We start from the raw sequence: 14,492 nt of genomic DNA, 5'->3' as shown, positions 1-14,492 counted from the left end.
GACATTGGAGATGAAAAGTTCCTAAAAACTTTCTAGTTAGGGATCCGGTTTGGCCGTGGCGGCGCCGACAATTTCCTTCACCATTCGATCCTTCGCCATTAAACAGGAAGTCCTTATAACTCCTACAGACATCGTCTGATCTACACCAAATTAATCACACATGTAGAGGGTGCCACCCTGAACACGTATATGCATCAATACTGTGTCAGCTCCATAGCGCCACCTACTGGATACAATAGCGCCCCCTTGAAAATTGAAAAAAAATGGAGCCCCTCAAGTCAGATTGACATAGACAAACGAAATTCGGTACACATATGTATCTTGTAAATACGCACCAAAAACTCTCTTGGACTATCGATGTCACTCCAACAAGAAGTCGGCCATTTTGAAAAATATGTGCGATTTTGGTGTTTTTGACGCCTCGTACTTTAACAAACTTGTCCTAGGGATTTAATCCGATCGACTTCAAATTCACTCAGAAACATCTTGAGACATTGGAGATGAAAAGTTATCAAAAACTTTCTGATTAGGGATTTGGTTTCTTCGTGGCGATGTGAGGAATTTTGATGTTTCGCCATTAAACAGGAACAGCTGGCCAAATGGGGGTATTGCACCCCGTAGAAGATTAAGGAAATTGAGCCCCTCCCTCCAGGTTGACATAGATGAACAAAACTTGGTATATATATGTATCACATAAAGAGGCACAAAAAAGTCTCTTAGACCCATACTCTCACTCCAACAGGAAGTCGGCCATTTTGAAGTGAATTTGCAATTTTGGCATTTTTTATATTGACTCTGTATGCGTCACAGCAAGTCTCGCTCAGTAGTGGCGGGGCGGGGGAGCTTGGGCCCGATCATCGCTGCTTGCAGCTTTAATTATTATTATTATTATTATTATTATTATTATTATTATTATTATTATTATATATTATATTATAATATATAACCATTTTTTTTGTTTGGCCATATCTATCTATCTATCTATCTATCTATCTATCTATCTATCTATCTATAAGTCATATGTCAAGTCGAAGAAGAACCAACCGTGTACCAAAATGCCGTGTGCGTAATGATATATGGTTCAACTCTTTTACGCACAGGGCGCACGCCGGTTACGCTTGGAGTATGTTTATGGACAGCCAAACTTAATAGCTTAGTGTCATACACCGTTGGAAACCTCAGACTATTTGCTAAAAGGTTATCAACTTCATTTCACCGAATATTTCCATAGGCTGGAACAGCTGTCAATCAAAGCCATGTCGTCATTGTTGTCGGTCACATGTCCTCATTGGCTTTGGAGACATGTACTGCCTAATCCTAAACACCGATTGGCTTGTGTGTGGTGTCGTCAGAAGCAGAAGAGGCTCACGGTCGTAAACATCTAGTCACGTGTACTCTGAGATGGACGTGCAGGTCAGGAAATTACCTAAACAGACCGTATATGGTTTGTTATTTGTGTTATTACGTTACGTGTTGGACTAAATACATGTTGACATATTGAGGAAAGTATTTCGGTTTTATGGAAACGGACTTCATATTTCACAAGAATGGATATTTGGCGAGCTGTACAGAAAGTCCTGAGTCATAAGATGATCGTTGTGGATAAAGGAAAGACTTTGAAGGTATGTAGCATTATAGCTTTTCTCACTTAGCTGAGTGGCTAGCCGAGATAATCGCTAATACTATTACGGCTGTGAGCAACCATATAATTGGTGAGTGGTCTTGAATGAATCAGGAGAATCTAAGCTTTCCAACGATGTACGGCATGAATATATATGTTTAAGGGTTGGTGTTTAAAACATTCAGAAGAACGTGTGGCCACCTCCTAACAACGAACAGCGTGCGTTATCAACCCTTAAAAAACACACAAACTTTAGATCTGTGTTGAATCAACAATGTCGAAAAACATAACACATAATGTGGAGGTAACATGCTACGATGACTGCTCTGTACACCTGCAAAGAAAATGACGGGACATGACCAGTCATTGATTTAGCTGTGAATGAGCCTGTGACTGTGAAGAATGAATAAAACAGCTGATACCAATCAGCTAATATAGAGGTTAGACTTCAGTGATCTGCCTGAACTAATGATTAATTTTCTGTGTGCATCCTAGATAACAATTGAGTCATACATTTATTTGTACTGTTAATAAGGCAATGAAAATGTTTAATATAATATGCATATTTATAAAATGAGGTTAGTGACTTTCAAATCTCATGTGCAAGCTCAAACCAACAATGAATTGATCTACTCTCAAATCATGTGTGTGTATCAATCGTATTCCTCTGTACCATATATCTCCATTGTTGTCCCAACACTCAATGAGCCACACTGTTTTCACTCACTGGGTGATATGCTCCTTCATTGCCATGAACACACATAAGTACACACCTAGTTTTTTTGGACTCAGTCCCACACACAACATCCTACTACCAGAAATATCCAATAGAGCACCAAATGTGGATTAATCTGACACTAAAAATCCCCCAAAGGTCCAACAAATGCACTATATTCTCCTGTCAAGAGTAAGGTTTGCTAAAAACTGCAGTGCTACTAAGGTAAAAACACCATCACATTTATTTAAAAATGTGCATGTCTGAATGGGGCTCAAGATGCATACATGGATTACCATGTGTGCATGTACTCTGTGTGACTGGCAGATTTCATACTGCAACAAGTCATAAGTGTTACTGACTCCCGCAATTGTACTGACATGTACCACCATTAAAAATGAATTAGAAACATTTTAAGCAACCATGACCTGTTTGAAGAAACGTATCCTGACAACTAAAAGCGCTTTGGAAATAAATTATTTAACCCTTACTTACTAGTCATATTCTACACCCTCGCAATATGTTCAAGGTCAGTTTTGACCCGGTCTAAGAATCCCCTCATAAAAAGTGTCTATACCAAGACCCAGAACAGCTTCAATGGACAAACATAGTATAACAATTTAACATATTTTTTATCTTTGTGCATTTTGGGCCACTTTAGGAAAAGTAATCAAATTTCAGAGTAAAAGACATTTGGGTTGTTTTTACAGCTGTTAAATGTCAAATTTGATCCGAACACTATGTATGGGTTAAAATCCATGGTCAACAGTCAAAACACCACCAGCACCATCATTCAGCGTGTACAGTGACTTAGTTTTAGGGTAAGGAGGAACTACAGCCTATTACAAGCTGGATCTCTAGTCTCTGATTCCAGGTAGCCAGGGGGACATGCTGCAGAATGATGCCACTCAAATGCTAAAACTAAACCCTGTTCCCTTCAGTTGTATTGTCCAACAGTGAAAATGGCTGAAGAAATGCAGAAGAGGGAGGCAGGACGCTGTGTGATGTAGCCGATAAGGTGCAATGCATCCTGGTACATGTAGGCGTTGGTGGCATGGCTCGGTCAAAGCTTTCTGTCAATATAGCATGTACCTTTAAAGACTGTGTAAAGTGAATTCAGACATTTTCTTCTAAACACATTAAATGGGTCATAAATGTATTTCTAAAAAATGTGTAAAAAGCATTTCAACCATTTAGATTTGAATTGTGGAGCTAGACTTCACAAACTGTGTTTCAACATTTCTGTGTTCCCCTGCTGCTGTAATACATTCTGTGCACACTACTACTACTACAGTCTACAGTTAGCCAGTTAGCTGAGTTAGCCGCCAAGTTAGCTTCTGAGCTAGCGACAGAAAGCTCTCACAGAGGTGGTGACTTTGACAGGTGACACTTGGTAGGGGGCGGGGTTTCATCAGATTCGACGGGCACTCCCACAGTGTTTGGGAGCAGAGAAAGAGGCTTTAGAGACTCTTTTTTACAGAGTTTTACACAACTTTGAAGCCTAATTTCATATATTTGGCTATGTTTTTAATCATTCAAATTTGGCAGGGTGGTTAACATATTTATCCTTACTTTACACAGACTTTAAGTTTATTTCTTTAATTGACAACATTTACCATTAACAGTGAATAGACATCGACATGAGATGTGGTGAACTTTTCCTACAGTATAAGTGCTTTTGCCAAGCAGTCTGTCCTGTCCTATCCTGGTGAACGTTTTAGATGTTGAAAATGAAATTACAATAAAATTAGGTGTTATGAGAATGTTTCGGGCCTGAGGGGGGAATAACAATTGAGATAACAAGACAACTAAAGTTCAAGTATGCTACAACTTAGATAAAGATCACTTGTAACTTGTAAATGGGCTTCACTATCATAAAAATAAGCCAATCTGCAAAGGTAACTGAAATGTAGTATGGTTGTGAATCAACAGGAACATTGTCCTTCTGCATGGTCCACTGACACTGGTTCTAGCTCTCCTTGGAGCCTTTATGCTAGGGCTGATGGCAAACTGGGCACAGCTGAGGCGATCAATGGAAGAGGGGGGAGGGAAGTACCTGGCATGCACTCACGACACACTAAGGCATGTAACAATAGGATTATTATCTAACAAAACACAATTTTCCAACAAAATTAAGCCAATTGGAGAGGTAATTGGATAGCTCAAATTGTAATTGGTAGCATAATCACCCCAATCCTCTCCAAACTTACAGATAGTATGCAAAGAATACATTTCGCCAAATGAGTCTTTACTCAACTCATCATAGGTGAGAAACATCAAGTGTTGGCAGACTTTGCCCAGATGGTTAAGCAAACATTGTTCTCATTTTTAAACAAATATCAGGTTGAAAAATTGAAAAACATTGAAGAAAACAACATGCCTTTTCAGATGCTTCTTCCCCAGTGTGGGAGTAAAGGAAGTGGAGAGTGGATGCTACGCTTCAGTGATGAAACCTTCTGTGACCATAGACCTGGGCAGAATCATCAGAGATTTGTCATGAGGGAGCCTGGCTATGTGTTCCTGTGCACCTGGCAGGGTTATAACCAAAGTAAAGGGGGAGAATGACTGTGGAACCGGAAAGAGAAATTGACAGTTCAGTAATCAACTCGCTCACCCAGCATTGTGTTGTGATCTTCTAAGATCTAAATAGCTTTACAAAAGATGTTCATCACCAGAAGGGCCACAGTATGTACAGTGTGAGGCAGCTGACCTTGTTTTATTTGTTGTGAACATATTTCACACGGTTGAGTGAACTCAATCCTCTGGTTGTTTGTTGTTTGGTTCATGCTTGTACTATTGGTTGGTTTTCTGAAGGGGTTTCTGTTTGTTCACGACTCAGGTCTCTAGTGATGGGTAATATTTGTATAGTGGCTTTAGGGGATGCAAACTGGGTCCATGTACAGTATTTCCTTGATTGCTTGAAGAGAAACATAACATACTGTTGTCACATTTCTACGCTTCTTTCTTTTTCAACTTTGTTGGAAAAACTACATACTACAGTATGCAACATATTTACTACTTTTCATTCAATTAATCAGACCTATTACTAGACTTAGACCTAATCAGCTGAGCTCCTATTTTACCTGTAAGACTGAGACTTTAGCAGCTACACTGTAAACTCTATTTACTTAAAAGAATTTAGGAAGCTGGTTACCTTGGGACATTTTTTGTGTGAAATGAATTATCTGTTTAGAATGAACATGTGATATTTAAGTCAGCTGTACTTTGTTGTGAGCACTCAATGTATCTCAGTACAGTCAGTGTTAAAGATTGTCCCAGTGTACCTGAAGTGGACAGACTTGTTGAAAATAATAACACTGATGTAGCAGTTATGGGTGATAATCAATACAATTATTATCCTGTATACCCACACCTGAACCTCTCAAGCTATTGTTCCTTTTATTAAATGATTTCAGTTGGCACTTTAAACAGCTGGCTACATGGTAATATGTGCAGAAAACTGAAACACTCTGCATCAAAGGCTCTGCTATAATTAAGCAGCTACCCTTCAGAAATTGGTCCAGTTTCTGTGCCCCAGGCGACCTACGGCTAATGAGCTTTGTAATTTAAGATCGGATGGGCGGCCATGTTGATTTAATGCATGTCGAACAAGCATTTCAACAGCCGCTGGGTAACCATGAATGAATTAAGGATGGCACGTAAAGGATGCTGCTCTATGCTGCATATATAATGTATCCATATATATCCAGTGCTTGTATCAAATGGAGATGGTTATCAAAAAAGAGCTTTTAAAGTGAATGCAGTGTGCTGGATATTAATAATCACCAGGGATGTGATTGGTTAGAAGTACGAGAGAAGAAAATGACTGCTGACATGCCATCATTTAGACGACATCTGAGAGAATTTCTTCGAGTTATACAAGTTGTCTCTCTCTTCCTCCACACACAGATACTCACACACACACCACTGACTGTATATAAAGATGGATGTTATGACAGCTCCCCAAAAGTGAAGACAAATTATCCTGATTGCTCCCTGGTGACTGGCTGGAGTATCTCTCTACTAAAGGAAGGAATTGTTACATGTATGTATGTCCTTTGCAAATGTCTTGAACCATTCGTCCAATGAACTCCACACTTGGCAGGTGGATTGCTGTGGAACAAAAGGATTGCAGTGTTGAATTTGGTGTAATTCAGATAAACGACACGATTAATATTAATTAACTTAAACTCTGAATAAACAAGGGATCAGCCGCTCTACTCTGCAATGGCAGGGCTGCAGTAACTGATGTTCTGCATATAGAAATTATAGCTATTGCTAGTTCCAATCTCCTGTTCATAGTTAGGCTATTATCACAGATATTAATATTACATACAAAACCAATAATGATAGAAAGGAAAGGGGACAACATCTATTTTTGTTTGATAACGTTAAAAGTTAGGCTTTGCTTTGGGTTTCTAACTCATGAAAAAGACAAGAAAAAGACAGTGAGAGGTTTAGCTGGCTGTTAGCAAGAGCAAGCATCAGAGAGACAGTTGTGGAAAGACTGTGAATGGCAGAAATATATTTTCTGACACCAGTTATGTTCTAAAGAAGAAATAAATAACAATCAATATATTTATTTATTAAAGCCTCATCTTTTTAATGGATACATTTCTCCATTTATACATATATGTGTGGTCTCAAGAAATAATAAGGAATTGACCAAATTCAAACGGCACATTTTTAAGAGGCACTGCATTAGTAGGTCAAAAATCTCACCCCCTCCATGTTAATGGATGGAACATGAGCTAAATTAAAGTATCATAGCTCATCAGACAAATAATTTTTTCCCAACGATGTTTTCTGTAATGTTAAGTAGTTCTTATCACACTGATGTTTGTCCAAAAGCTCATTTGTTCTGATAAGTTTGTTTTTAATTAGTTACTTGACGATATAAAAGGGGTTGTGAAATCATGATTGACAACTGTGACAGCTGCTCTCAAAGCTCTATCAGGCTGAGGGGGCGTCAGCAGGATGACAGCCTGACTCTGGCTCCAAATGACGTCACACAAGGAAGATGGCAGCTCCCAGAAATGAGATATTCTATCTTCACTTTTACCTAGCAGTAGGAAATGGAGACACACTGTCCATATCACACACACTATTAAACCTCTTATTGGATTCAGGGTCAAGGTACACACTGGCATGACTTGCTGGAACAGACAATAAGACAGATCTATTATTGCCTATTTAACAATCTTAATTTTCACCTGATTTAGAAATTAAGACATTTTGGTTAGATTTTGTTTGTTGGTTTGATTTTGTTAGATTTAGTGAACAAAAACTGAAGACATTTTAGTCTTATATTTACTTTGAGGCTACAGCTGTCATCATCTCTGTTGTGTACAGTTACTATGGTTACACATGGTGTTCAGCTTAGCCGAAGTTTAGTAGAAAACCAGTTCGCACAAGGACAGACAGCTGATTCTTTCATCCACTTGGAAGCTCAAAGTTACTATTGTTTAAATAAATGAAGACTTTTCAAAGTAAGAAGAGACAGAAACTGTTACCTGGAGACAGAGGTGACATAGCTGTCCAGAAATATGACACACATGAAATGTCTGTGCGTGTCTTTTATACTATTTAACATAAGACTGTATTAGTGGGCTGCTGCTACAGGCCTCCAAATGCCAATGTATTGCTCCTTGAAATAATCTATTAAACATTAGACAGAGAGTCTAATAAAAACAAAGCAATATTTTCTATTGGGTGACCTTGATGTCATTCAATTAATTAGTAATTGTACCTTTTAGGAAGAAAATGACTTCTGCATGTACTCTGATTGGGTCATATTGTAATGTCTCTATTCCAGTGGAGTGGACCGTGTCGCTCTTCAACTGAAAACAACAAATTAACAAAAAGTGCTACTGCAAAATGTAATCTCAGAATTATTCCACTAGAGCAAAATAACAAAAAAACAGACGATGCAAGGAAAAAACAAAAATAAAAAAACCAATACATGCTCATAATTAAATGCAGTAACCTATAGGTCTAAAATTCAGCCAGCAAAAAAGCGACCTATAGTTACATTAAAGCCATCTAGGTTTAGCCACAAAAACATTCGGTTAGGGTTAGCTAAGGAACATAACATAATCACTGAAACATGGTTTATACTTTCTTAACCGTCACATACTGGTCAGGGTTAGGGTTAGACTTACACTGCCATTTTTATTGTGAGGACAAGCTGACAAAAACAGATAAACCAAACCAAACAAAAAATACACATCAGTTCTTTTAACAACATTCCTGTTTTTTTGGGGACAAGTCTAGTTTGTTCACATAAAGTGCTTTCAGACTGGATTCCCATGAGACATGGATTTCCATCATCCATCCTGCAGGCTCATCTGCCAGCATGAGCTGAAATATACAGATGTAGGGAAATGTCATTTCGGTGCAGATGTAGTTGGATGTCCCAGTGGACTGACCCATTCACTCTTTAGACTACTGTTATCTGTGTTTAAAATTCAAACCTTTTACTGCTTCAATATACATGGAGAATCATGTATGTGCATACTGTCTGTTCCTGGGGAAGTTAAACAATATATTTCCACTGTTGTTTACCTTGCTTCCATGATACTTGAAATTGAAAGTGTCACATTGTGTCAGGATTTGAAATTGACCTTAAAATGTAATAAGATTTTTCCTTTACAAAAAAGCTGATTTTCCTTTGACAGAGTATGTTGTTATCCCTCTGTCAGCTGTCTGGTTGTGTTGCCTTGGTTTACTCACTGAATATTGATTTGAATGTTTATTTCTATTGTCCTTGCTTTATGCAGACTGGAGGTGCAGTGCATTCACATTTGAATGATCTGACAAAATGTCTTTCATTTAAGAGGGGCTAGATTAGTAGAATAATGACATGAATACTGTACCTAACAACCTCAGTCTCGACATCTGACTGTGGATCTCAATTGACTTCCCTTCAGTATGAACTGTTTAACCTTTAATTCAGGACCCCTGACCAAAAATACCACCCTACTTAGAAAAACAATAGCATCTGTTGCCAAGCAGGTGTGGTAAAGATTAAATCTGGTCAACCCTGACTAGAATTGAGCAGTTCCCATTAGATAAGATCCCTTTCTAAATTGCAACGATTTAGTTCTGATATTATTGGAGTAGGATTTCACATGACTGAGCTGTGATAGAAATGAAGACAAATCATATGGTCTGTATCGTTCAGCAGTCTAAAGGGCCTAGGTTCTTTTATCGTTTTCTCTCTAATCACAGTAGAGTTGCATGAAGGAGTGCTTTTGTCAACATTTTGAGGCCATTTTGTTTGACTGTAATGGAATCATGGATGGATAAAAGTGACTGGGGACTTCCAGGTTCCAGGTACAATTTAGACACTGCTTCTGTTGGTAGTCTGAGTTATTATTTATTTTCTGGAGCAAAAGTGACACCGTTAATACAGCCACAAAACCTTTTTAAGGAGGAAGTCGGGCACGTTTGAAAATTCAAAATTGAATACAATAACATGCTACTTATTCTAAATGTAATGCCATTACTTTTCTAATTACCCAACGAAATGTATGCATTACAACAAAACAACAAAATGACCAACAAAAGTAATTTGTTTTAATTTGTTTTTCTTTTCTCACTACTCGGGTACTGAGTGGGCTTGGGCTTGAACTGGGCAAATTGTGTGGGTCCCACATGGTTTCAGTAACATGGGCTCCACATGTGAAACCCATGTGGGCTGGCTCAATAGCCCAGATTTAATTATAACTCACCCAGTTGGGCCCCACCTGAAACCCAGTCAGAACCCACTTGGAACCCATATGGGCAAACACAGGTGGGCCAACCATGGAGACTGCTAATTTTGGACCCATTTTCCTAGACCTGATTTATCCCTTACGGAGCCCACATGGACATGCTTGCTGGGAACATGCAAATAATACAACTCTGGAGCTACCTCCACACCAAGCTAGCAGGTAGTGGACTACTCTGTCCCATGAACGCAACCCTCCATAAAACTATTGGCATGGCAAAGAAATCCACCCTCAAACTGGGATTAGTAACTATAGTGCACAGTTTTAAATTGTACCCCAATACACCAAGCTAACAAATGAGTGTTACATGTTACAAAGTAATGTCTGACAGCCCAACACTGGTCTGAATGGGTCAATGAGTCAGCATGTGACTTTTACAATGGAGACTGCTGTTCTTTCCTATTGTTCAATTATCATTAGTGTGGGATTTTATTAATCATGACCACTAACCTTACACAAGTAGTTTTTGTACCTAAACCAAACCAAACCAAACCAAACCCATAACATATTGTAGTAGAGGTACTGTATATCAGAAAAACTGGCAATTATTTTTGTACCAATTTTGAAGGCACTAGCAAATTCTATTATCCAACAAATATGAGTACAAGATCAGTAAATACATAAATTTTATTAATTTTGATATCCATTAGCAAAAACTTTGTTTGCAAGAAATGATACATTCTCGCTCCATCTTCAGTCTGTGCCTGTGCCTGTCCCTTTTTCTATTGATTAGTATAAACGCTGGGAAGCTATGAAACATCTGATAGGTTAACTCGATACAGTTGATTAGATTGCTCACATGAAGGTCATGAAAGAAAAATTACGTTTTAAAAAAGGGTCACAGGTTGGAGAATTTTCACCAATTATTTCCCCCTCTTATATGTTGTTTTTTGTTGGTCCACAAAGAATCCCATTAAAGTTTCAAAGGAACATGCTTCTTAAATTCAAGTGTTTTTCAAAAAAATGTATATTGATTTCTGGTCTTCAAAGAAAAGCCTTCAGATACGTTGTCTTTTCGTTGTCCCTAGGAATCACATTTTACTCGATCGATTTGACTTCATTCGATTTTAGCCCCGGCTACAGGCCTCGTTCACATCACATACAATCATACAGCTCAGAGTGAGCTTCCGTCAGAGACATGAAATGTGTTTATTCCCTCTAACTACAAGCTTTAAAGCGATCCCTTTCCTTCTTTATCATGTCAATACGCATAAAGTCAATCCTGTAAGTTGACAGAGGGGGATGCTCGAGGTCAAATTGAATCGGCAAACTCTTATAAAGAATTGATTGTTTTCAATCCGACAAATTACAGTAAGAGCTTCTCTTGATCCCTGTTTTGTCTCCATCGCTTTCTCTTTCTGTCCTTTCTCCCTCTCAGGCTGTACCTCCAAGCATTTCATCCCTCAGCTAGCATCTTATTTAACCTTAAGCACAGAGAATAGCTTTCTTGTTAATGGCCTTTTGCAGTTGCATTTATTATGTAGTCCCAACTTTACTTGAGCGTCGTCATCACAGAGCAATGCTAAGTCCCAGCGCTTCATGTAGAGGCTTTTAAATATTCCATTTCTACCATCTAATGAACAGTTTATTTGTTTTGCATTATTCACAACTGAAACTTTATGGGAGGGGAAATCTCTCCCAGCAGCTTTTGCAGGCTTGTTTTTTATTCTGTACAAAGGTTTTCACAGTTGGTGTAAAGCCACGGGACCTCGCTGAAACTCTGTCAAATCTACCAACAGTGAGAAGAGCTGTTCCCAAGTCGAGCTGCTTATGAAGATAACAATGATGGAGTCCTAAAGGCAAACAAGTTCTGAGTGACTCTCCCCGCGGCTTTGAAGTGGTGCCTATTCCCTGAGCGTGATAAGCTCAGCCGCTGCCATGTGTGTGCACTGTGACAGTCGGGAGGGAATGGGAGGTCTGCACACATCACAAGACTTTCTGTCTGTGATGTGTGCAGACTTATAGGGTTAGATAACTGCTCTTATCCCGCCTGTACGTGACCGTCATATTTTCTACCTTCTTTTTTTTTTCTCTTCATCTTTCCTCGTGCTTCATCTGTCTATCCAGCCAGCGGTTTACAGAGGTGTCGGCCCACCTGGAGCACAGGTGTCTCTGGAGCAACAGGCCTACATGCTGCTGACGGAGCTAGAGAGACAGACGATGGCTTACTACCTGCTGGAGTACCAGGAGGGACACATAGGGGTGGAGCCTCTGGCCATGGCACTATTTGAGCTCTTCAACACACACGCAAAGGTATCTAAAAGATTTTTCAGGAGGGGAAATCTGTCAATTTAGAGATAGTTTCAGCATTCAGGTAGTAGAAAACAGAGGTGTGGATCGGAGTCATATGACATGCTCATGCTGTGTGAAACGATTTAAATCACTATGTAATTATCTCAAAATGCATGTTTTTAGGACTGAATAGGAAATGAAATGAACACTGTCAACACAAAGAGAAAATTGTTCTAAATTGCCCCAACTTTGGAAATCATACTGGCCTCTCGCTGTGTTCGTCTTTCATTTCAAGGCTTTTCATAGTTAATTCACCTTGATCCTGAGATTGATCTGAAGTGAAATGTTTATTTTTAGAAGTGCTAGCAGTGTGGCTGGAAGACATTCAGTCTTTCTGTCTGTCTAAACATCTTGCCATGAAATTTTCAATGATGAATCTAATTTCACATGGCGCCCTGTGAACACACAAAGGACTTTATTGCAAACATCTCTGCCAGTGTTGTGGCAGTGAGGAGTAACTAGTTCCATGTAACAGTGTTACGTTAAATCATGATGTGGGCTTATTTGGAGCACACATGGACTTAAATGGTGTCACAGTACCAATTAAACCACTTTATTCATCAAATATCTTTATTTTATATTCCAAAATGTACATGAACTAATGAATACATTTTAAATGAGAGATAAATGTTCTTTATAAGAAATGATCTCTCTTATAAATCATGTCAGTATCCATGAAAAACAGCTGGACTTAGATTTTGGTGCTTAAAGCTACTCTTACCTTTCTTTGCATTTCACACAGCACTTTGAAAAAACTTGAACAGCAACAACCCCTCCTCCTTCCTATGTCCCACCCCCTTTTTACAATGTGCCCCCATTGTTTTGGGAATATGAGAGTTTTATGTCCAAAAAAAACCTAAAGATGGGAAATATTTTCCATTTTAAAACTTTAAGACACTACTTTGCTCTATTGTTGGCTTTTATAGTGTAGAAAACATTGGAAAGATGTTGCAATCACATACAAGTCCTTTTATATAGTCTTTTTTTTTAATGAGCTCTAATTGGCTCATTTTGTCTCCTTGTTTCCAGCTGTCCATGCTGTCTGAGGTGAGGAGTCTGGTGGCTCCCCAGGACCTTGAATTGTATGACCGGCTGGTGCTGCACCGTGAGAGGGAGGCCCACCAGACCTGGCATGGAGGCCTGGGAGTTCTGCATCCACAGGGCCACTGCCTCCATGCGTCCCCTGTGGTCCATGATACTGGACACACCACCCCTGCTATGGTAAGATCTGTCATCTACTGTAAATGTGTACTAAATCCCCCAGTGTGAGACTATTTAAAGACTGTGTAAAGTGAATTCAAACATTTTCTTCTAAACACATTAAATAGGTCATAAATGTATTTCTAAAAAAGATGTAAAAAGCATTTCAACCATTTAGATTTGAATTGTGGAGCTAGGCTTCACAAACTGTGTTTCAACATTTCTTTGTTCAGGATTTAGTGGGCAGGTTTATGCTAATCACCGCCGCGTTCTGCTGCTGTAGAGGTATGAATACATTCAGAGCACACTACTACTATTATAGTCTACCATTAGCTAGTTAGCTGCCGAGTTAGCTGCCTGGCTAGCAGCTGAGTTAGCAGCAGAAAGCTCTCAGACCTAGCGTCCATATTATTTCTGGTAGAGGTGGTGACTTTGATTGACAGGTGACACTTGGTCGGGGGCGGGGTTTCAGCGGACTCGGCGGGCACTCCCACAGTGTTTGGGAGCAGAGAAAATGACTGCTTTTTACACAACTTTGAAGCCTAATTTCATATATTTGGTGATTTTTTTCATTCATTCATATTTGGCAGGGTGGTTAACAACACACTTTTCTGTGGTATGTCAAACTCAGAACACATATTTATTCTTACTTTACACAGACTTTAAAGATGCATATCAGTTAAGTAGAGATAACTAAGCAGTGTGTTCGTTTTCACAGGATAACACTTGACAGGGCAAATTAATTTTTAACTTGGTGAAAGATATTTCGCATGAATGACCACCTTGCCGAGCATTATCAGTCTTGTTACATTGCTGGTTACCACATTATATGACATGACATATTGATTCACTGCAAGCTCAAAGTCATTTAAAATCTATGCCAGCTGGCTGG

At 39.0% G+C, this 14,492-nt stretch overlaps 1 protein-coding gene across 1 annotated transcript in view; it reads left to right on the top strand.

The window, feature by feature from the left end:
- The window catches only part of LOC128365010 (whirlin-like), a 125,741-nt gene that overhangs the window by 89,575 nt on the left and 21,674 nt on the right, over positions 1-14,492 (top strand). Inside the window, exons 6-7 of the mRNA XM_053325624.1 lie at positions 12,176-12,361; positions 13,430-13,621. Coding sequence (XP_053181599.1) covers positions 12,176-12,361; positions 13,430-13,621 — 378 coding nt within the window. The remainder of the gene's footprint in view (positions 1-12,175; positions 12,362-13,429; positions 13,622-14,492) is intronic.

This window comes from Scomber japonicus, chromosome 9 (assembly GCF_027409825.1).
Source record: "Scomber japonicus isolate fScoJap1 chromosome 9, fScoJap1.pri, whole genome shotgun sequence".
In the NCBI taxonomy this organism is placed as follows: domain Eukaryota; kingdom Metazoa; phylum Chordata; class Actinopteri; order Scombriformes; family Scombridae; genus Scomber; species Scomber japonicus.
The sequence above is the reverse complement of the archived record's forward strand: the minus strand, read 5'-3'. Positions and strand labels throughout refer to the sequence as shown.